General features: G+C 41.8%; 1 protein-coding gene and 1 long non-coding RNA gene across 2 annotated transcripts; both read right to left on the bottom strand.

The window, feature by feature from the left end:
* Positions 1–13233: 13233 nt before the first annotated feature.
* Positions 13234–13983, bottom strand: LOC124211968 (uncharacterized). Its single transcript, XR_011176373.1, has 3 exons — positions 13791–13983; positions 13548–13723; positions 13234–13344 (listed from the first exon to the last, which is right to left on the bottom strand). It is a non-coding gene; the product is annotated as an uncharacterized lncRNA (long non-coding RNA).
* An 80-nt stretch (positions 13984–14063) lies between these two features.
* LOC124212212 (uncharacterized) lies at positions 14064–20558 on the bottom strand. The gene is made up of 2 exons (XM_046612085.2): positions 20402–20558; positions 14064–17482 (listed from the first exon to the last, which is right to left on the bottom strand). Exons 1-2 carry the CDS (start codon positions 20556–20558, stop codon positions 15006–15008), a joined length of 2634 nt encoding a protein of 877 aa, XP_046468041.1. The 3' UTR covers positions 14064–15005.
* Between the last annotated feature and the right edge of the window lie 539 nt (positions 20559–21097).

The following is a 21097-nucleotide window of genomic DNA, read 5'->3' as shown; positions in this document are numbered from 1 at the left end:
TCGTTGAAATATGAAGAATGTATATCTATATCAACATACGTATAAGGAATTCTACGTCACGTCAATCAAAAAATGACCTCGTATTTTTTCAATCTATTCATACTTTTTTTTACATGAAATAAAGGTAAAAAGAATCGACACGCATTTTGGTGTTCGTCCGAATTATGTTTGTTTTCGAAAGTTACAAGACAATCATTCAATTTTGATCCAAAAGGAGCTCGGATATATCCGGTTCTATTCGACGTAAAGACATCATTTACAGTGCATTCGGAAGGTGAACGAATAAGCTTTCATAAAAAAAATGCAATGTTGAACATTATTGAAAATCCCAATTTTTATAAACAATTCAAATATTTGACGATTTTTACCTCATTAATGACAAGTTTTCGAATTATAAAAAAAATAGTTCCGGGTTCCTTATTAAATTCTGTATTACTAGTAAATTTTTCAAGTGGAATCTGAAAGGAGTCTACTTTTTTTTTCTATTATTCATCAGGCGCTGCGTCGTGCCGAGCGCGATACACTGGGCTGTTTAAAAGTATTTGAAACCGAATGCCCGTGAGGGGTGGAAGAGGATAGCCGCGTCACCCGCCCCACTCCGGCGACAGCTCGGCTGCTCTGTCTCACTTGTTTCTTTACCCTCTCTCTCGCCACGGTTAACGCGGGAAGCGGAGTAGCCCGCGCTTTCTAGCTAGGCAACGCCCTTAACAAGGGCAAATTTCGATTCTAGCAGCACCGCCAGTTGTCGCTGTGGTCTAGTTACCAGGATAACAATAACCTCAATAAATACGATAAGTGAGCGTGAGTGAGCGAATACCATGGCTTGTCTGGACCCCCCCGGCCCCGCCGCTGCTGTTGAGAAGATCGCAACTAACCTAGTGGCGACTAGTGAACTACCAACATGGCTTCAATAAGCAGCCTTCCCCCTCCAATGAAGTTTCCAGGCCTGTATGTAGGACCGTGGGCATACCTATGTACTGCATAACCTAATAAAGAATGTATTAAGAATATCCACTCTCTCATCAATCCGTACCACGGTCTTACATACAGGTCCGGAAACTAGTAGGGTGGGGAATGACTCAGATAATGAGGCAAAACCGTGGTTCTCGTCTTCGCCGTCTGCAGCGCTGCCCCCTCGGGGTGAGCCAATCATAAATCAGATCCGGACAGCTGATTTTTCGGAATCAACAATCCTGAATAACACTCAAAAATGAAGAAAGATGCGAATAAAAAATGATTGAGATGTTTACTAACATTCCATGGCAGGCGTGGTAATTGTTTTATTTTAACGGAATCCTCAAATGTTTAAGTCAATAAAATCCATAAGCATCAAGCGAGGGCTCACAACTTTTGAGACAGTTTGAGATCTTGTGTAGATGATCCACCGTTTACACACTTTACACTGAGTTATGACCTGTCAAAAACTTCGATGAGCAGGTTATCTTATCGGTATATATCTATATCTATCATACCCCGGGCTAATGGCGCCCCTAGCGGATAGATAAGAAACAAGACCGTGTGCCTCACTAACGGTGACACCCCCTACCACTCAAAAGTGCCGGAGTTACCAGACCTGTATGTAAAGACCGTGATCCGTACACACCTTTCCACGTGCCTGACAGGATATCAGAACCTAGCACTATCCTACTTTAATAAAACATACAACATATTACTCTATCAAAATAACAACCAAGGGTAACCGCTATTGTATCCCAGTTAACTATTAAGATAAACAATCTAATCCATAGTACAGTAAAATATTCCAGAACCCAAACTACGCTTATAATATATCGCTCTGTAGCCTCAAGAACGCGGACGCTCTTACGAAATCAGAACCCACATAATGGTGTCATGCAAATATTGCGCAACGATTATATAGGTATTTATATGTTTATTCAAACAGAGAATTGAATGATGATTGATAACAAAAAATGGTAAAAGGAAGTGTTAACGTTATATTATATTAAATTAGACGTGCGTTACGCCTGGAAGCAGTATTGAGACTGCTCACACGGCCTCTCGCCGGGCTCGGCGACAGTGCATATGAAGTGCATAATCGCGTAATTTGAGCACTGCTGCCGATAAGAAAGCCAAGCGCATAAGGCGGGCTACGCTGCATGATAAATTTTGTATTCATCTAAATAATCCCCGGCATGTTCCTACGAGAGGATATAAACTGTTATATTTCATTAGAAATGTTCCAGCTCCATCACATCCCCCGACGAAGACAAAGGCGCGTCTCTGCGGCTTCTGATTTCTCGTAGGATTCTTTCGTTACTTTTAGCCTGTGTCTCAATCCTGCGTTTTAATTTCCTTCGTTCTACTACTTCCAAAGCAGAGGGATTCCTTTGGCAACAATATCCGGCGAACGCCGAGATATAGGTTGGTATATTAAATTTCCACAGCAAGAGTAGAATAGACAAGACGGATATCGTTCCAGAAACGGCAGCTATTGATGGGATCCCTATACCTTTGAAGTTAGCCCATGTATTGTTGACCCGAAGGGTCGCTTCGTTATTCGCGAGGACACTCTCAAGGTCTAAAATGGCTTGTCCTTGATCCTTGAGGGTATCCAAGTTAATCACGTGATGCAATACAATTTCCCGGCCTGTTACAAATTTGTTTAGCGGGGAAATGGTATCTGCATGTATTTCTGTTAATTGAGAAGTCATATGTTCTACGATTAATTTGACTCGCGTTTTCAAAGTTTGAAGTTCGCAGCTCTGATTCGTGGTTATCAGGGATGGCTTGGTGATTTAAATAATAAAAGTCTGCATTGAAGCGCATGTTATGGTTACCTCAATTGGCTTCGAAGGTAAGATTATTTGCGATCCCTGCGTTCTTATGTAAGCAATATCTGTGACGAGGAAACGACTCAGAGTGCATCCTCGAGGTATGGGATCAGCTATTTTCTCACAAAGTTCAATAGTATCGTTGCGATGTCCCACATCGCGGTAATCACCAATGAAATAATCGGTTATCTGTTTCAGTTGAGAAAATGTGACTTCTCTTATAAAATTCTTACGTACTAATTTCAAAGCATATGTTGGGTTAAGCGTTACATAAGTGTGATTTATTCTTACGGGTACCGGGGTATTCTGAATTATTACCCAAGGTTCCTTTTCTAAGTAAGGCACTGTGAGTATATAGATAAGTTTGCCTTTATCTGTGGTTATAGTTAAATCACTTATTTTAATAAACTTCTCGTAATTTTCCTCTTTAATAGGTATTAGTGTCTTTTTGTCATTGGCGTCGAAAGCTTGAAGAGCTGTCATAAGCTCCTTTGGAGTAAAAAGGGTGTTATCGATGATACCATGCCTTCCTAATTGTACGGCAGTCATTACCAGGTCGATCAGTCTTTGCAGTTCCTTAATTTCAAATAAACTTAGAGTTATAGCTTCCATGTATTCCTGATAAGCAAGCGTTTCGTTACCTTTTATTTTTAATGATTCTAATTGTCCCCATACAGTTTCCAAAGAGTGTTTAAGTTTGAGCTGATTTGTATTCAAGATATTAATTTGGACTTGATTGATGTGCAAGGACTTGGTTACCACAAGATTTAGAGTGTCCGTTACATTTTTTAGTGAGGCTAGATTCCCATTAATTATTTCCAAATCATCCGCGTCAGCAGTTCCATAGATTGATTTTTGGATTGTTCCTAAAAAGTTAAACATTCCTCTTTTCGGTCTGATGTTTGGCGTGAGATAAGATTTCCTTAGGGGATACATTTCATTTGCCAGACCCGTCAGAAGGACGTGTTTTCCAAATACCGCCTCAGCTTCGCGCGAGGCTTCGTAAGTAACATCGCTCGACGCGAGCGCTTTCGGAGTACTTGTTTTGGTTCCGTGGGATTGAGATTCCCTTTATTTAGAGGGGCGGCGCGTCATTTGAAGAATAGGCGCACCCAAGTCTAAAATGACTTCCAAAATATTCTTGTGTGACGAGGCACGGGCAAATTCTAAATCTAAAGCGTCCAGGGCGGACTGGGCGAGGGATCGCTGACCAGGGTTCCAATGGTCCAGATAGGTATCCCGTATCGTCTGGAGGCCTCCGAGTTTGTCGTGAATGTCGAGTAATGGTTTGGTGAACCCACTTGCGTCAATGGATTGGAATATCTTCCATCTTTCCTGGTACATGTATACTTTGCCCACTTCCTCCTGGAGTAAAGTCCCACTGATAACTGAGACATCGAAGTAGGCTAGGGACAGACTGCTACACCTATAACAAAAGAAACTTAGACTCTATTCCGTGGAGATCCAATCGTTACCCTGAACCCGTTTGAGTTTAATTCTAGGGATTGGATCGTTTTCCCTTGGTCCGGTGTCGTATTCGTAGTACGGTTTGGTATTATTCAGATGGGTCTTCCAATAAGACGCTGTGGAATCATCCGCGGTTTTCTTGTAAGTGATATTTCCTTTTTGTTCGTTGATCTCGACGACGACGAATGGTCCATTCCAAATCCTTTCCAAGGCGTTCTGTCGCGTATGGTTCTTGATCATTACTTTATCTCCCACTTGATATAAAGGAGTTTGTCGTCGTGTTCCTTGGTCCACTTGTTTTTGGTTTTTCTCTCTGGATTTGGTAAGCCAGACCAGAGCTTTCTCGAACCGTTCCTCCCATTTTCGTATCCACAACATTTTCTTACTAATCACGGTTTCCAATCGGTTTCCGCGGAAACCGTCAGGATTGTTGGCTTCGTGACAGAACATGAGGTTGTGAGGCGTTTCACCTGTTGATTGATGAACGGAAGTGTTATAGGCACGTGCCATTTCTATTAAAACCTTGTCCCAAGTGTGTATTCTCTCTTTGCAGGCAGTTCGAATATAGTCTTCCAAGACACCATGCATTCGTTCTATAGAGCCGTTCGACTGCGGGTGATATGCAGTTGTGGTGATATGTTTGATATTATGGTGTCCGAGAAAGGAATCGGTCAGCTCGTTACAAAACTCCTTTCCCATGTCCGTCAAGATTACTTTGGGGCACCCGAAGTTACCTATCCAGTACTCTGATAGAGCCTTGATAACTTCTGTCGCGGTTTTGTTCGTAAGTGGGGCACATTTAATGAATTTAGTTATTGAATCCTGCATCGTGAGGATATATCGGTGTTTATTCCAAGATTCGACCAGAGGTCCGACGATATCTATTGAAATTTGATCGTTAGGTTTTTCAGCAAAGGTTTCGAAAAGAATAGCGGGTGATTTCATTTGTATCCTTTCCTTTTTATACATCTGACACGTGGGGCATGCCTGGATAAAGGAATTGATATCATTCTCCATACGTGACCATACGGCCGTTTCTTTTACTCGGTCAATTGTTTTTGCTAGGCCGAAGTGTCCATTGATGTCGTTGTGAGCGCTGGCCATGATTTCTTTCTGTTGCTGTTTGTTAGGCACATCCTTTCCTGTCAAGCAAAATGATATGTCTGCACCTGAGTCCTGACGTATCCTCTTGAGATCTTCAATGATCGAATTGGTTTCTTCTTTGGTGGTTTTCTTAGGGTCAATCCAGAAGTATATCTTTTCGTACCTTTTCGGATGAATGTAGTTTCTGAGTTTCTCACGTCTATCAGTCTGATTCTTTGGTATAATCAGGGTGTTGTCAGAGGCATCCTTTTCTTCTAGGGTAATCTTCACCCATTTGCCGTCCTCCCCTTTTCGATTTCGGTTGGGAACGAGTTTGATGTGAGATTCTGTCCTGCCTGTTGTGAGTGACAATCTCTCGATGTCAATGTGGCGTGCGGCAATATGGTGGACCCACTTGGGATTCCTGTCAATGGGTGTGATTTCGTATAGTCCCTTTTCCAATTCGGTGAGTTTTCCGAAGATCTCTTCCTTTGTGCGAAAGACTCTAGATAACTCATCCGCTACTACGTTACTTTTTCCCGAAACATGTTCTATCAGGAATGAGTATTCCTCCAATCTTAGTCTCCAACGCAGCAGGCGTTGACTGGGGTCTACGAAATTTTTCAGCCATACGAGTGCACGATGATCGGTGCGGATGATGAAGGGTTTATCCGGTGTATTGAGCAAATATACTCTTAGTCTCTTGACGGCCCATACAACAGCAAGTATCTCCTTCTCCGTCGTGCTGTAATTCCTTTCCGCATCATTCAGGGTTCGAGATAAGAAATATATGGGGTGGCCGTCTTGAGATAGTACCGCTCCAATTCCATCGTTTGACGCGTCGGTGGTTACGACGTATTGTTTAGCTGGGTCTGATCTCACAAGTATCGGTGGTGTGACCAACTTTTCTTTCAGGGTTTCGAAGGCTTCTTGGCAGGCTGCTGACCAATCCCATGGGATGTCCTTTCTTGTTAACCTTGTTAATGGTTTCGCTAACATTGAATAGTTTTGTATGAACTTTCGGTAATACCCCGTCAAACCAAGGAAGGATCGAATCGTCTTAACGTTGACTGGAACGGGTAATTGTTGTATCGCTCTGGTCTTTTCCGGATCTGGTTTGCTTCCTTCGTCAGTGATGACATATCCGAGGTATCTCACTTCAGTTTTCATGAAGGCGCACTTCTCTGGCTGGAGTTTCAAGTTACATTGTCTTAAACGCTGAAATACGGTTCTTACATTTCGATGGTGTTCTTCCTCCGTTTCACCAAAAATTATTACGTCATCAATGTAGACGCAACAGATCTTCTGATTCAATCCTCTCAGCGCATCGTTCATCATGCGTTGGAAGGTCGCAGGAGCGTTCTGTAATCCGAAAGGCATTCGTTGGTATTCGAAATGCCCGTCGGGGGTTGAGAAGGCAGTGTATTTCTTGGAGTCAGTAGCCATGTTGATCTGGTGGAATCCTGCGGCCATGTCGACAGTAGTAAAGAACTTGGCCCTTCCCATGTGATCGAGTAAATCCTCGATTATTGGTATCGGATAAGAATCCTGAACGGTAAGTTCATTAATCTTCCTGAAATCGATCACAATTCTATACTTGGGCTTTCCGTCGGGGCCCGGTTTTTTGGGTACAACCCAAACTGGCGAGTTGTATGGCGACTCGGATTCCGTTATTATTCCTTGTTTCAACATTTTCTCTACTCCCTCTTTTACAACCTGCTGGTGCAGCTGTGGAGCACGGAAACTTTTCACATTTACAATGCGTTGAGGATCGGACAACTCGATGCGATGTTCAGCCATTGAAGTTCCATTGACCATGTCTTCCTTCTGTAAGGCAAAGATATCGCTGAAATCCTGAAGAATACTCCAAATTTCTTTCTGGTACTCATCCGGTAGGTGTTTCAAGTCGACAGTATGTTGGAGCGCCTGCTCTCTTTCATCACGTGGTTGTTGCCATACACCCGGGGTTGACATACTCTTTACTCGGTGGACTTGGACGTTCTCCAGTCCGAGCTCGATATCTTCGTCTTCAGCGGTGGTGACGATTCCATAAGCCGTACCATGATTGTTCGTGTGTACAATCTGCACCGGGATATTTTCCATAGGCATTCCGTCTTTATAGACCATGCGTAACATGAGATCGAGATTCTTTTCGTCGGTATCGATGGCAATTTTGTTCACCGAATTTGGTTTAAATCGAATTTTTCGGTCGCTACTAAGGTGGTGTATCTTATTCTTCAGGGTGAGCGTCGAGGCATTCAACTGGAAATCTCGCCTCCTCATAAACGGGTTTCCCATGATTCCATCTTCTTCGTCAGGCAGATAATCGTCTGGTATAATGACGAATTCGTCCTTTAGCCCCATGTGAGTTAGTACAGCAATTTCATTCGCGGAATTTAGCGCTTTGCCAGTCTTAAAGGAAATTTTGCGTTTGATAATTGGACAAATTTGTTTATCCGATGGATAAATAACCTTCCGTTTTATGAGGTTTATTGATGCACCTGTATCGACCATAAGGGCTACTCCTTTCTTTGTTTCTCCAAATTTTATTACAGCACACTGTAGTAACCCCTGTGAAACTGAACATACACGGGCTCCTGTTGGCACTCGTCCTCTAGTTCGTCCTCCTGTCCCTTTATTTTCTCTTCCTCTGACTGGAGTTCCTCCGACGTGCAATTGACTTGGTCGTTGGGCGGTTTGTCTTTGAGGCTGGCGTTTTGAAAATTTGCGTCTCGCTTATTGCCGTTAGTATTAGGGCGTTGGTCGTTCTGTGGTCGGCGCGGAGCGTAGCAGTTCCGGCTGTAGTGTCCTCTGGTTCCGCAATTATGACATACTGCTTGTTGTTCATGGGCGGTCCGATGTGTGTTACAGGTGTGGCATTCACATCTCTGGAGTTCTTTATCTTCATCTTGTTCCGCTTCATCGTGGTGGTGGACAGACGCTGGTGGTCGAGGAGTTGACCTTGGCGAGTTCGTCGAGGTTCTTTGTTGTACCTGGAATCTTCGCGTATCTGATGCGCTGCCTGGCCCATAAATTTGGGACTTGTTCCAAAACGTGGGTTTCGAGGCTGTGTCGTTACTGTTCATCAGCTGTTGTTGATGCATTCGGAAATTCAATTCCTCGCCTTCGGCTTCTTTCGCGGCCTTCTGGGCTTCTAGTAACTTGAAGTACTGACGGTTTTTGACTTGATGGAATATCCTCGGATTAAGTCCGTACAGATAGTACTGGCACACTCTATTTTCGAGGTCTTGAAGATTAGGATCGATGTTCGCTCGTAGTTGTTGATTCGAGAAGGCAGCTACGAGGTCTTGGTAGATCTGATTAAATTTGAGATTGTAGGCGTCCACAGTGTCGCCCTTTTGGCCTGTTCTGCCAAGCTCCATTTCCAATGTGGTGGCACTTTTCTCGACAATAACGGCTGATCTTATGACTTCGAGTAAAGTTGGGATTGTACAAGGTCTCCTCTGGTTGATGGTCTTCTGAAGAGCTCCTCCTGTCTTCAAGCTGATTACCATGCTCAAAAACGGGAAACGTTGGGTTGGCATAACTACCATATCGGCGGCTTTTACTTGCATGATCCAAGCGTGTACGTCTTCGCCTGCTTTTCCTTCCAGTCTGCAATCAATCATCTTGATGGCTTGAAACGCGGGTAGGAAATCTTGGATCGCATAGGGCTCGTCCGCTGGGCGATTTGGTTCTCCGGGGTATCTTCCGGCAGCATCGGGGCGTAGGCTGACATCATTCAAGTAAGCTTCCGTTCGTGCATACGGGCCTGGGTCTCTTGGATTCCGAGGGGGAAACACGTCTCGGGGTGGCGCAGTTGCCGGTAGTTGAATTCTTGTTTGGTTTCTTCGCGCAAGTTCCTCAATGTTTCTCATTATCTCTTGCTGTTGGCGTAAAGCTTCGGGATCACTCAGCAACTGGGACATACTGAACGTCACAGTGTCCGGACGACGATGTGGTAAAGTAGCAGACATTTCCAAGGCTCTTCGAAGTTCATCCTCTCCTTGCTGTTCTAGACGACGACGCGGGACGTTGTTACGGGTATTGCTACCAGTACCTCGTGGGATTTCGTAATCCGTCGGACCATTAGGCCACTGTGGACTAGGCCTTGGTGTAAGGCGTACGTTCGGCATCCGTGATAAACGTCGGCTTTCCTCGAGAACGCGTTGCAGTGTCGAATCCGTATCCGACAAGATATCATGGTTCACATTGGCTCGCGCGGTGGAGAATCGGTCGTTTTCTAATGAGCGATTTTGGTGAAGGATCGGTACTGCCATCGCATTTATACCTTGATGGTCCGAGTCTGAATTGGCTGGGGAGCCCACCTCATTGATGCGCGGTGTCGGTGGCAGCAATCGGTTTTGAGCGAGCCCGTATAATGCCGAGTAACGTGGTGGGTTTGTTACGATTGAGGGAGCTATCTGAGAAGGACCTTCCACCTCTGATTCAACGAGACGCGCGGTATCTAGTTGAATTCGCGGTATCGCTCCGGTATGGTTTCCGGGCGGTCTCAAAATATTAGAAACATTCGGATCATCGCTAGTTGTTAAGCGATAATAGTTATTGATTGCTTCTCGATTGGTATTACTATTTGTAAGAGCTTCCTCTTGACGGTTTTCTTCGGTTAATTGGTTATTCGGTTGTTGCATTTCCTGAAACATTTGGTTGGTGACGCTTTCAAGCGTGTCTTCGGGACGCGGAACTGTTTCAGAGTTTCGATTTATTTCTACATTATTGCGACGAATGAAGTCGTGTTCACGGCGTTCTTGATTTCTCAATTGAATAAAACGGGTAACCTCTTCTATAGGCGAATCTTCGCGGCGAGCAAGTTGACGCGCAGTTAACCTCTCTCCGTTTAATTGCTCTAGACCAAGACGGTATCTGCCCATTGCAGTTAAATCATTACGTTCGGTGGCTTCTTGTAGCCTATTCACAAGCTGAGTCATTTGGTTCGTCAAATCCCAAAATCTCTCTTCAAACCGGGATTCAGAAGTGACGGATTGTCCATCTTCTGCAGTCTCAACAATAGTGGGAGGTACTGCCGATCTCCGGTCATTGTTTTCGTTCACGTCCATTGTGAATTTATTTTTTTTAAATTTACCTTGAGTCAAGCTTTGACTTTATTTATTCGAATGATTCAAGTTTGACCATCAAATTCTTAGTTTCGATCACGATTTGTCCTTCGATAAGTTTATGGTGACTCGAGTAAGTAACAAAATGCTTGTACTTACGCTAGGAGTAGCCAAATTGAGGTGTGAAGCATCACACTCGAAGATCGTGGTAGCCGTCGGTACGAGGCTTCGATGTCCTGGAGTCTCTGACAGGCACCGGGGGCAAGAATATAAGAGCGGTTCGAGTCTCGATGTCCTTATTCTCACTTCACTTCACTTAGATGGTTTAAACGCGAAGTTTATTGTATCTAAGGAGTGCAGAATTTTATACTTGCTTCCTTTCCAATAAATACACAAGTTCACTATAGGAATTGTCCAGTGTAGAATCAGGCGGTCTACACTCAGTCCCTGGTTATCAAGCGGTCTACACGCAGTCCTTGATTGTCTACGCAAGGCGGCCTTTCATTCTATCCCTTGCTAGGTACAATTCGTAATAATTACTTATAAACGCGTAGCCGAAGGTTCGCGCGTGAATTTATTGGGCTTACGCACTCACTTCCAAAATTCGTCACTATGATCCGGCCGTTTGATACGCGCGCCACGTTCGTTGGTTTAAACCGGATCCTGGCAGGATCGCCAAATTTGTCATGCAAATATTGCGCAACGATTATATAGGTATTTATATGTTTATTCAAACAGAGAATTGAATGATGATTGATAACAAAAAATGGTAAAAGGAAGTGTTAACGTTATATTATATTAAATTAGACGTGCGTTACGCCTGGAAGCAGTATTGAGACTGCTCACACGGCCTCTCGCCGGGCTCGGCGACAGTGCATATGAAGTGCATAATCGCGTAATTTGAGCACTGCTGCCGATAAGAAAGCCAAGCGCATAAGGCGGGCTACGCTGCATGATAAATTTTGTATTCATCTAAATAATCCCCGGCATGTTCCTACGAGAGGATATAAACTGTTATATTTCATTAGAAATGTTCCAGCTCCATCACAATGGTATGGGTATAGCTCCGATGTATAACAGTAATTGTAAAGAACAGCGATCTCGAGCATATACTTGTCCTGTGGTTATACAGGCGAAGGCCACCCCTTCTAAAGTCACGTAAGATTCTGAACTCCCGTAGTACTGTTACCAAGGGATTGTGCGCACAGAACACACACACCCACAATAATAGCGCACCTCACCAATACGCGTATACATGAAGCTCATGCCCATAACGCATAATAATTCAATCCCAAAAGATGAACATGGACCTAGTTTTAAATCTTGGAATACGGCGAAGAAGCAAGATGGAATGGAGCAAGAGTTGAAGAAAAGATCCAAAGTCCAACTCTGCACCCGGCACCAACAAATTCCATAGCATAGCATGCTGACCTAGTTGTAACGCTCAGAGTAAGGGGACGAAATATGTCGTTGCGGGACAATGCTTGAGGTGGAATATTCTCACCTCTACTGTCATAAATACAAGCACCCAGCGTTAATTCGCTCTCTTGGTTTTAATCTCCAGTTTGCTACTTGTTCTCGGTAGACTCTTGCGATAAAATCCTCTGGCACTTGCATTTCAACGACGTAATACTGCCCGGTTTATTAGTGCATTTATATCATTGTATTAAAATTGTTCATTCCTACTTTGTATTCTTCATCAGAATGTATTCAGCTTAAAACAAATTCTAATTTCAACTCACAATCAGTGTTTCTTTGAAAGAATTCCCTTCCATTGCATCAACCCAACGTTGCCGAGATCCAGTCATCCAATAGGAGGTGACAAAACTCTATTTCAATAAGTTATAATAAACATTCTCTTTTTCCCGGGTTTATCTGAATAGTGCGATAGAACGATCGTTGTCCAGTGTATTTAAATACTTTATCGGTAATTTATGACCCAAACTACTGATGTGAGTCTAATTGTACTTGCCCAATTGATTCTAGTGTCTAGCATTCGGGTATTTTCGTGGAGTGTTGTGCCGACGTCACACGTGAGACGTCACCAAGTGGTGACTTTGGTGAATTAATCAATCAGAGCATGCTGCATCCAGCGTTTGCTGCACACTGATATATATATACACTGGATTGGATATTACCGTATACTCTACGTGTAAGCTCGTGCGTCCAATTGAACAATTGAATTTCCGCCATCTTGTACAGAAAGTTGTCACAAAATGCGCGCTAGATTTAAACTGCGTAATATATGCTATTTAGATCTAACGATATATTCGTCACACAAAAAAGTTTTTGACGAGTAAAATAATGTTTGACACATTAAATGAAGAACAAATCATTTTTTCGAAAGTATATTATTATTTACAATTATATGGTGTAAAAGATCATTAAATAATATGACGAAAAACTTGTATTTAAGCGTGATTTTTCTTTATGTTCAAAAGAAGTCCTCAATTCTAAGAAGTTTCCGTTCATTATCCTTCATCCTATGGTGGGCTGAATTCCATACGGATTATTCAAAAATTTGTATAACACTAATTCAACCGTTGGGGAATCCATTTACCATCCATTGATCATCAAAGTGGAGCTTAAGACATGTAAAAAAAAGTTTTGAATTAAATTATATCGAATTGGGTGAGTAAAAACTTTATTCAAAAATATGGAGAATAAAACATTCCTTGCAAACGTTAAGGCATTTTTATAGAGTTGCGTGCGATAAACCACAACCGTAATATAATTAGTAGTATCAATCCACATTCCATTCACATGAAGAAAAAGTTACAAGCACAATCAAAAGAAAATAAAAAAGATGTACATGCCTGAGCATGCAAATCAGGTACAAATGTGTAGGTGATCATGTAATTTGGTTAAATTCACTGTGGTGGGCCGATCGGATTCATCCTGAAATTCGGTCTGCTGCAAGTTTTCACCTACAGATAAGTTACTAATAAATAACGACAATGGAAATACACAGAAATGTGTCACACACGATTTTTCTGTAACAGAGCACTTTATAATCTGTAGGTAATTAACCGCTTCGACGGCATTGACGCAATAGTGCATCACATCAACGTGTCTTCATGCACACTGAGTTTTCTCTGACCTAAAAGGGATTAATAGTTTCAGATCTTACCAAATAACGTTGGGATACTGCCTTTTCGTAAAGTTATATAATTTTTACTTTTCTTCTGAAAGCAAGAGGGTTCAAAGTGGTCGGAACACAGAAAGCTATCACTTGATGGAGACCACGGTCCAATGTTTATATTTGCGATCCACTGCTTCATAATATCAGGTTCATCCAATGGGAACCTACATGACAAGCAGAATTTAAATTTATTAATTCACACGTTATGTTGCATTGAGTAACGGTACTTACTTGAAGAATGAATAGCCATGTCCATATTCCCTTAATCGGTGACAAGATGAACACTCTGATTTTGGGTTATCAAATATAGTTGGTACACTGTTCTTTTTCAATGTAATTAGGAATCCTGTCCTATCAAAGCAGTCATTTGCAAAATGAGCTGAACACAATGTGCTATTTCGGTTTGGCTTCCAGTCCTTCCTCTTCATTTCTTTCCCCTGGTTAAAATTCCATCAGAAACCAATAGAATATGTAACTGAAATGTATAAGAACTTGACGGGATTCTGTCAGCTTTATCCGCACAAGTGATCCAACATTGAATTTCTGTCTGCATCTATCAGTTTCATGTACGCATGACTATGAATTTCAGACGGTATTTATTGGACTTCTAACTGCTTGACGGCGTCTATCCGCAATTTCATATACAAATTCTATCGGCCTCTATCCTCATTCGCTCTTTACAACAAGCCATCCGCTTCTGTTGGCAATTACAGACAGCCCGTCTGTCCGAATGTGTACGCAGCGCTGAGCAGCGTGCGAATTCATCTGGATCTATCCGCAATCGCGTATACAAATTCTATCGGCTTCTATCCGCATTCGCTACCGACAACGAATAACCCTCTTCTGTCCGCAATCGCGTATACAAATTCTATCGGCCTCTATCTGCATCCGATAGATAGCCTGTCTGTCCGGTTTTCATGTATTATCGACACGATGCGTTTTTAATTGCAGCATTTCAATTTCGTAATTTTCACTCTAAAATATAATACCGGTAAACGGGGAATTTGAGTCTGGGTTTTACATGTCGGATTTCGGTTTCTTTCACCCAACTATAGTCAAGGAAAAATAGTTTTGTTAGCCAAAGTTTTCTTCTGTAGAAACCAGAACGATATTTCAGAATTTAAGAAAAATTACTTTTCTTGATAACTTCAGTTTCGCATTCCGGTCACTTGTATAAAAAAATAAATCATTATTAAATGATATAATTTTAAGCAAAGCGGATATACAGTATTTTTTTACATTTATTTTGTCCTTCGTCAATTCAGTCTTTATTATAATTGTATTGTACTATAATAATCAGTGTACACAAATTTTAACTTATGGTAGGATTTTAAACATCTTGAACAAATTTTAACATCAGCCCTGCAAAGAGTAAATATTGTCTGACAAGTTTATAAACCCTGTCTATGCTATATAGCTGTAAATTTTTTTTGTACATAGTTTATCTTAATCTATGATGCAAGGAGATTTGCAAATATATGTCAAATTGTTGACGCTCAGAAATAGCAGTTTCTCTTGGATATCGTCCATGGGGATTCTTCGATATTCATCGCTTCGCCTTACTCTCACAATGTGCGGTACGTGCAATTCTACAACCACATCAATATTCTGTGCATCGATATAGGTCCGACCATCAACGAGTACAAATCCAGTTATTTGAACTATATCCGTTGTGACCAATTGCACTACGGAATCGTTAGTTTTTTTGTTCGGCCGATATCGTGCGCTGTGAAAAGGGGTATTTTTGAATATACACCGAGCGTATATGACTTCCCCGTTATCATGTACGACAGGTTTGCCAAGCAAAACTACATTGTCAGGTGTTATTGTGCAATTCGAAGTGTGAGGACGGCCGGCAAAGAGACGCTTGCAGTAATTCTGGCTTTCTTCCGAGAGTTCCATGTTTTCCCCCAATTTCCATTGGAACATATTTTTATTGAGGTATCCCATTGCGATTTGATCGTCAACCCCTTTCGGTCCATTGACTTGTTGTTTTAGTCTGTAATTGGTACTCTCAAAACTGAAAGCAGAAGTCGTCCACAACGGTCCTGACGATTTCACGGATTTCACCACATGCAGTAAGCTATGTACATTGAATGTCACATATTCTTTTCCGTATAAAATTTCAAATTCAGCTACGAATTTCGTGAGATTCAGTTCGCACTTATTTAAATCTGCTTCGGAAATTTTGTTTTGCAGAAGTATGAACGAACTGTCTACTAAAAGTGATAGGTGTTCCAAAGCAGCGTCTGGTATGAGACCGTCTAAACAAGGGAGGCTGTAGAATAATAACCATGACTGCCATTCAGAAGCTTTCCACTTGCCTCTTTTCGATAATTTTCTCGGCAATCGATGAATTTCGTGTGTAGGAGTCATTCGCATCAATCTATCGTTGATTTGATTTTGAATGGCTGGGGCCAGATAAATTGGACTCCCGGGAGTTGTCCAAATATCCCACAGAAGTTTTATTACACCGAGTAATATGGCGTGCATGTATTCAAAGGGAAATCCCCACACCATATTAAATAGGAGCAACTGTAACAAAATGCTAGCTCCTTTGACGCCATTCACAGGTTTCCGAAGTCGTGTGGCATTTTCTACATCCTCTTTATGAGACTCGTGTGTTCTCCCGTCTGCGTCTACTTCGCCGAATAAATAGCGCACAGCTCCACGTACATAATTCCCATGAGCATAGCACCAACTACAGCTGCGATATCCGTTATATTGTAACCTGCACTGGACAATAGGTCTTGCCACGGAGTCACAAACGCAACACAGTGGTATTATTTTGAAAGTTGTCTTTCGGCCCATGTCATTTTTCAATTTGAGGCCTCGTTCGGTTAGGTGATTTGCCTGTGAAACGAACTGTTGGAGAAAAGTGTTCATCATGGTAGGACTGGGTTCCTTATTTCCAACCCATAATCCAGCTAGAAGGACGTGCTTAAATCGCAGATGGGGAGGTAATTCATTCACAATTAATAGCAATGGCCAACTGCTTCTATTGGAGCTATTAAAAATCGGCATTCCATCTGTATTGAAGTTGTACGTGAGGACATGATCAGCATTCTGAAAATATTCCCCAATTGCCGCTCTATACAGCTCGCTGTCATAAATGTCTGTCATTACGGTCGGTGGTGCACGAGCGAGCGCAGCGTCTCGTGTTATTAAGTTTTCCATTAGGCTCTCACGGATCTTTCGACTACTCAAGAGTTGCTTAAATTGGTACTTCAAATCAATGTAAATGAACCTATTCGGCGATTGCATCGTCAGATTTTGTAGCTGAAGGCACTCTTCGCAAGTAACTGAATTATTTTCAAATTCCCTTTTTGTGATTGGTCCCAAAATAGGTATTTTGCATGAAGAGCAAAAAAAAGTGTAAGTCATAACATCTTCAGGCGGCTCGTACTTCTTTTTGATTTGGAATTTGCTAATTGACCAATTCTCATACCTTGGTCCGGCCAAACATTGTATCATATCCACCAGTGCTTTTCGGGCCTCATGGGATACAGAAAAACGCATACAATATGCCATGACCATTTCCATAACATCCGACACGGACAGAACAGATTGATCAAACATAATATCGTCGTCATTCACACCGTCTTCTCGCCCGACTCGTTCGTGAGGTTCATCTTCTTCCGAAGTTTCAGAATCGTCAAAATTTTGTAAATTGTCGTGCGAATCGTGGGAATCGTCTGATTGTGAGTCATCAGAATTTTCTACATCGGGATCTGTCAAGTGCTCTTCATCCGACACACAGACATCATCATTCTCCTCATGTGACATATTTCCACAGCAGTCATTGCTTAGATCAGGCTCCATCGAAGATGCAGCAGATGATTGATTAGAATCGGAAACACAATGTGACGTATCATCCTCGGTATTTAACAACATATTCTCGCCCGATCCCACAGAATTTTGATCTGAAAACATTAATTGACTAACAATAACTTTGGCACAAGTAATATAATAACGTACAAAGATTGACGTCCCTGTACTCAGCAGAGCAATGTTGGAGAAACCGAATATAATTGGTACCATAATTAGGTGCTTTTTAGGTGCTAATTAGGTGCCCGATTCAAGAATTTGGTGCTTGATTTTTTAATGAGAAAAAATCGATTATTGCCGCGCGCTGCTAGCGGGACGTCATGCTAGCAAAGCACCCCACGTAACTCGACAAGTACCGGGGTTAGGGAGAAGTACACTTCGTACGAATTAAGTGCTTTTTAAGTGCTACTCGGGTACACTATCCAGAATTTCCGGGATTGATTTTTTAATTAGGAATAATCGATTTTTGCCGCGCGCTGCCAGCGGGCCGTCAGGATAGCAGAGCACCCCACGTAACTCGACAAATACCGGGGTAAGGGAGAAGTACTCTCCGTAGGAATTGAGTGCTCTTTAAGTGCTACTCGGGCATGCTATACGGAACTTCCGGGAACGACGTCTTGATGTACTTTCATACATCGTAAACGTTGTTTATTAACACATACATTCTAAAATCACGAGGTACGCTGTATGTATGTATATCAAAATACCAGCAATATTTTTCAATTCTTTCCACATCTCGTTTTTACCACGGCAAAAGTTATTCGATTCCAACCAAGTAAATAACCTTCCGTCTGCACACCTCCGCCACGACCCTCCGACTGCATATAGGGTCAATCTGACCCCAACCGTTTTCCAACCAATTGTATCGTACTAAATGAACCGACTGCGTATTTTGGTGACGGGATGCCATTAGAACAGAGTAGGAATCGGACAATTTGATGACTATGCGTTAATTTTGGTGACTGTCACGAATGTGTATTTGTATGAATCGGTTATTTTGATGACTGGGATTTTTTGGCGTGATCCTGAAAATTCGAAAATTTTGTTGCCAATTTCTGCCCAAGGCGAAACCACAATTGCATAGCTGTGGCTGTTGTGATAGTTTTCCTTTCCCCTGGACTCGCGCGCGAAGCGCGCGACGCCAGTTGCTCAGCAAATTTACAACAAACCTCGTACCTAGGCACCCAAAAAGGTCCGTCATCAGTATATACGATACATGTAAATATATAAATACGCATTATTATTTTTTTTTTTGCACATACAATTGTATTTTACCTATTTTTGGGCACTTCGATTTTAGTATTCTCAAAAATCAACGCTTGGGCCATAAATAAGAACAATTTATTACAAAAAGTGTATGTGCAAAAAAAAATTAATAATGCGTATTTATATATTTACATGTATCATATATACTGATGACGGACCTTTTTGGGTGCCTAGTTACGAGGTTTGTTGTAAATTTGATGAGCAACTGGCCTCGCGCGCTTCGCGCGCGAGTCCATGGGAAAGGAAGGCTATCACAACAGCCACAGCTATGCAATTGTGGTTTCGCCTTGGGCAGAAATTGGCAACAAAATTTTCGAATTTTTGAATTTTCAGGATCACGCCAAAAAATCCCAGTCATCAAAATATCCGATTCATACAAATACACATTCGTGACAGTCACCAAAATGACCGCATAGTCATCAAAGTGTCCGATTCCTACTCTGTTCTAATGGCGTCCCGTCATCAAAATACGCAGTCGGTTCATTTAGTACGATACAATCGGTTGAAAAACGGTTAGAGTCAGATTGACCCTATATGCAGTCGAAAGGTCGTGGCGGAGGGTCGTGGCGGGTGTGTGCAGACGAAGGGTTATTTACTTGGTTGGAATCGAATAACTTTTGCCGTCGTAAAAACGAGATGCGGAAAGAATTGAAAAATTTTGCTGGTATTTTGATATAATACGTATACAGCGTATCTCGTGATTTTAGAATGTATGTGTTGATATACAACGTTTACCATGTATCAAAGTACATCGAGACGTCGATGCCGGAAGTTCCGTATAGCATGCCCGAGTAGCACTTGAAAAGTTCCTAATTCCTACGGAGAATACTTCTCCCTAATCCCGGTACTTGTCGAGTTACATGCGGCGCTCTGCTAGCCTCACGTCCGGCTGGCAGCGCGCGGCAAAAATCGATTTTTACTGATCGAAAAATTGATCCCGTAAATTCTAGATAGTCTACCCGAGTAGCACTTAAAAAGCACTTAATTCCTACGGAGAGTACTTCTCCCTAACCCCGGTACTTGTCGAGTTACGTGGGGTGCTCTGCTAGCCTGACGTCCCGCTGGCAGCGCGCGGCAAAAATCGATTTTTCCTAATTAAAAAATCAAGCACCAAATTTTGAATCGGGCACCTAATTAGCACCTAAAAAGCACCTAATTATGGTACCAATTATATTCGGTTTCTCCAACATTGCTCTGCTAAGTACAGGGACGTCAAAGATTGAGAACCGAAGAAAATATGAAACAATTACAAGCTGACCCTAAAACGTGTCCTATGTCCCATATTCTAACTTGAATTTTATTTCCAAGAATTTAAAAACCGATATATCGTGATTTTTTTCTCACATAAAACAAAAATGTTTCAAGCATTCTAGGCGAGCTGGATATACAGTAATATCCTTCAAATTCTAAGCAATATACTTTTCGAACTCACGAGTTCATAAATTATTAACTGTAATAATAAAAATCCCTAAGGTGAAGTAGTATAAACTCATATGCATCATCCAAGACAAATGTACGAATTTCGACGTTAATAAATTTTTACGGCTCATTGTAACTATAATTATAGCGTGAGCATAGATGACGCAAAAAAAAGATCTTCCACCTTTTCCAACAGAAATAGCCTATAGATGTTCCGCTTGCAACCTGGTATAGGATAAATTATAGGCGCGTGGTATTGGCGTGTGTTAAAAAAAAAATTGCATACTCCACATTTGTACCAATTAAACGGTCTTTGGTTGGACCAATACCTGATGCGTCGACGTCGGTTTCTGGTGGCGGAACAGTTGCATCAGCAACCCAAAATGAATGAGTCCTCGTAGAAACCCAATGTGGTTGGTACTCTGGATCCAAGAACAGTTTGTAACGTTTACGTGGCTTAGGATCTGCTGCTCTTTCATTTTCCATGTTGGAAATGAATATCCTTTAATTTTATCTCGATGATTCACTGGTATTTATTCCAGATTATCGGAGTTAATTACTGTCACACTGAAAATACATGATAATCAAAGGATATTCACGCAGTCATTCACTAATCCGCACGGAAAATTCCGCGATAGGAAATGATAAATCATAATTTAAGTGTGTTATACAAATTTATAGTTGCAGATCGAAATCATATTCATAATAATTCACTTGATAAATCTTTTAATGCAATTGATACTATTTGATACACTAGTTTTTCTATTCTCGATAATTCAATTCCATTTATGAGTGAATGGGACATTCCACCGCAATCATCAACCAATTTTTCGGCCCGAAAAATTAATGCGATTTGCCTCATAATTATTTTCCTCTTATTCTGTGACCCATCAAGTAAATTAGTAGATTCAACAAGCTTCAGTCCAATAGGACGTACCTTTCACGAGGAATGCGATATCCAATTTTTTTGGACAAAATTTGTATGCGCATTCTTATCGCAGATTTCGAGTCACAATGAAAATTGA

The sequence above is a fragment of the Neodiprion pinetum genome, chromosome 2 (assembly GCF_021155775.2).
Source record: "Neodiprion pinetum isolate iyNeoPine1 chromosome 2, iyNeoPine1.2, whole genome shotgun sequence".
NCBI lineage: Eukaryota > Metazoa > Arthropoda > Insecta > Hymenoptera > Diprionidae > Neodiprion > Neodiprion pinetum.
Note: the sequence above shows the minus strand (reverse complement) of the source record. Positions and strands in the feature narration are given on the sequence as shown.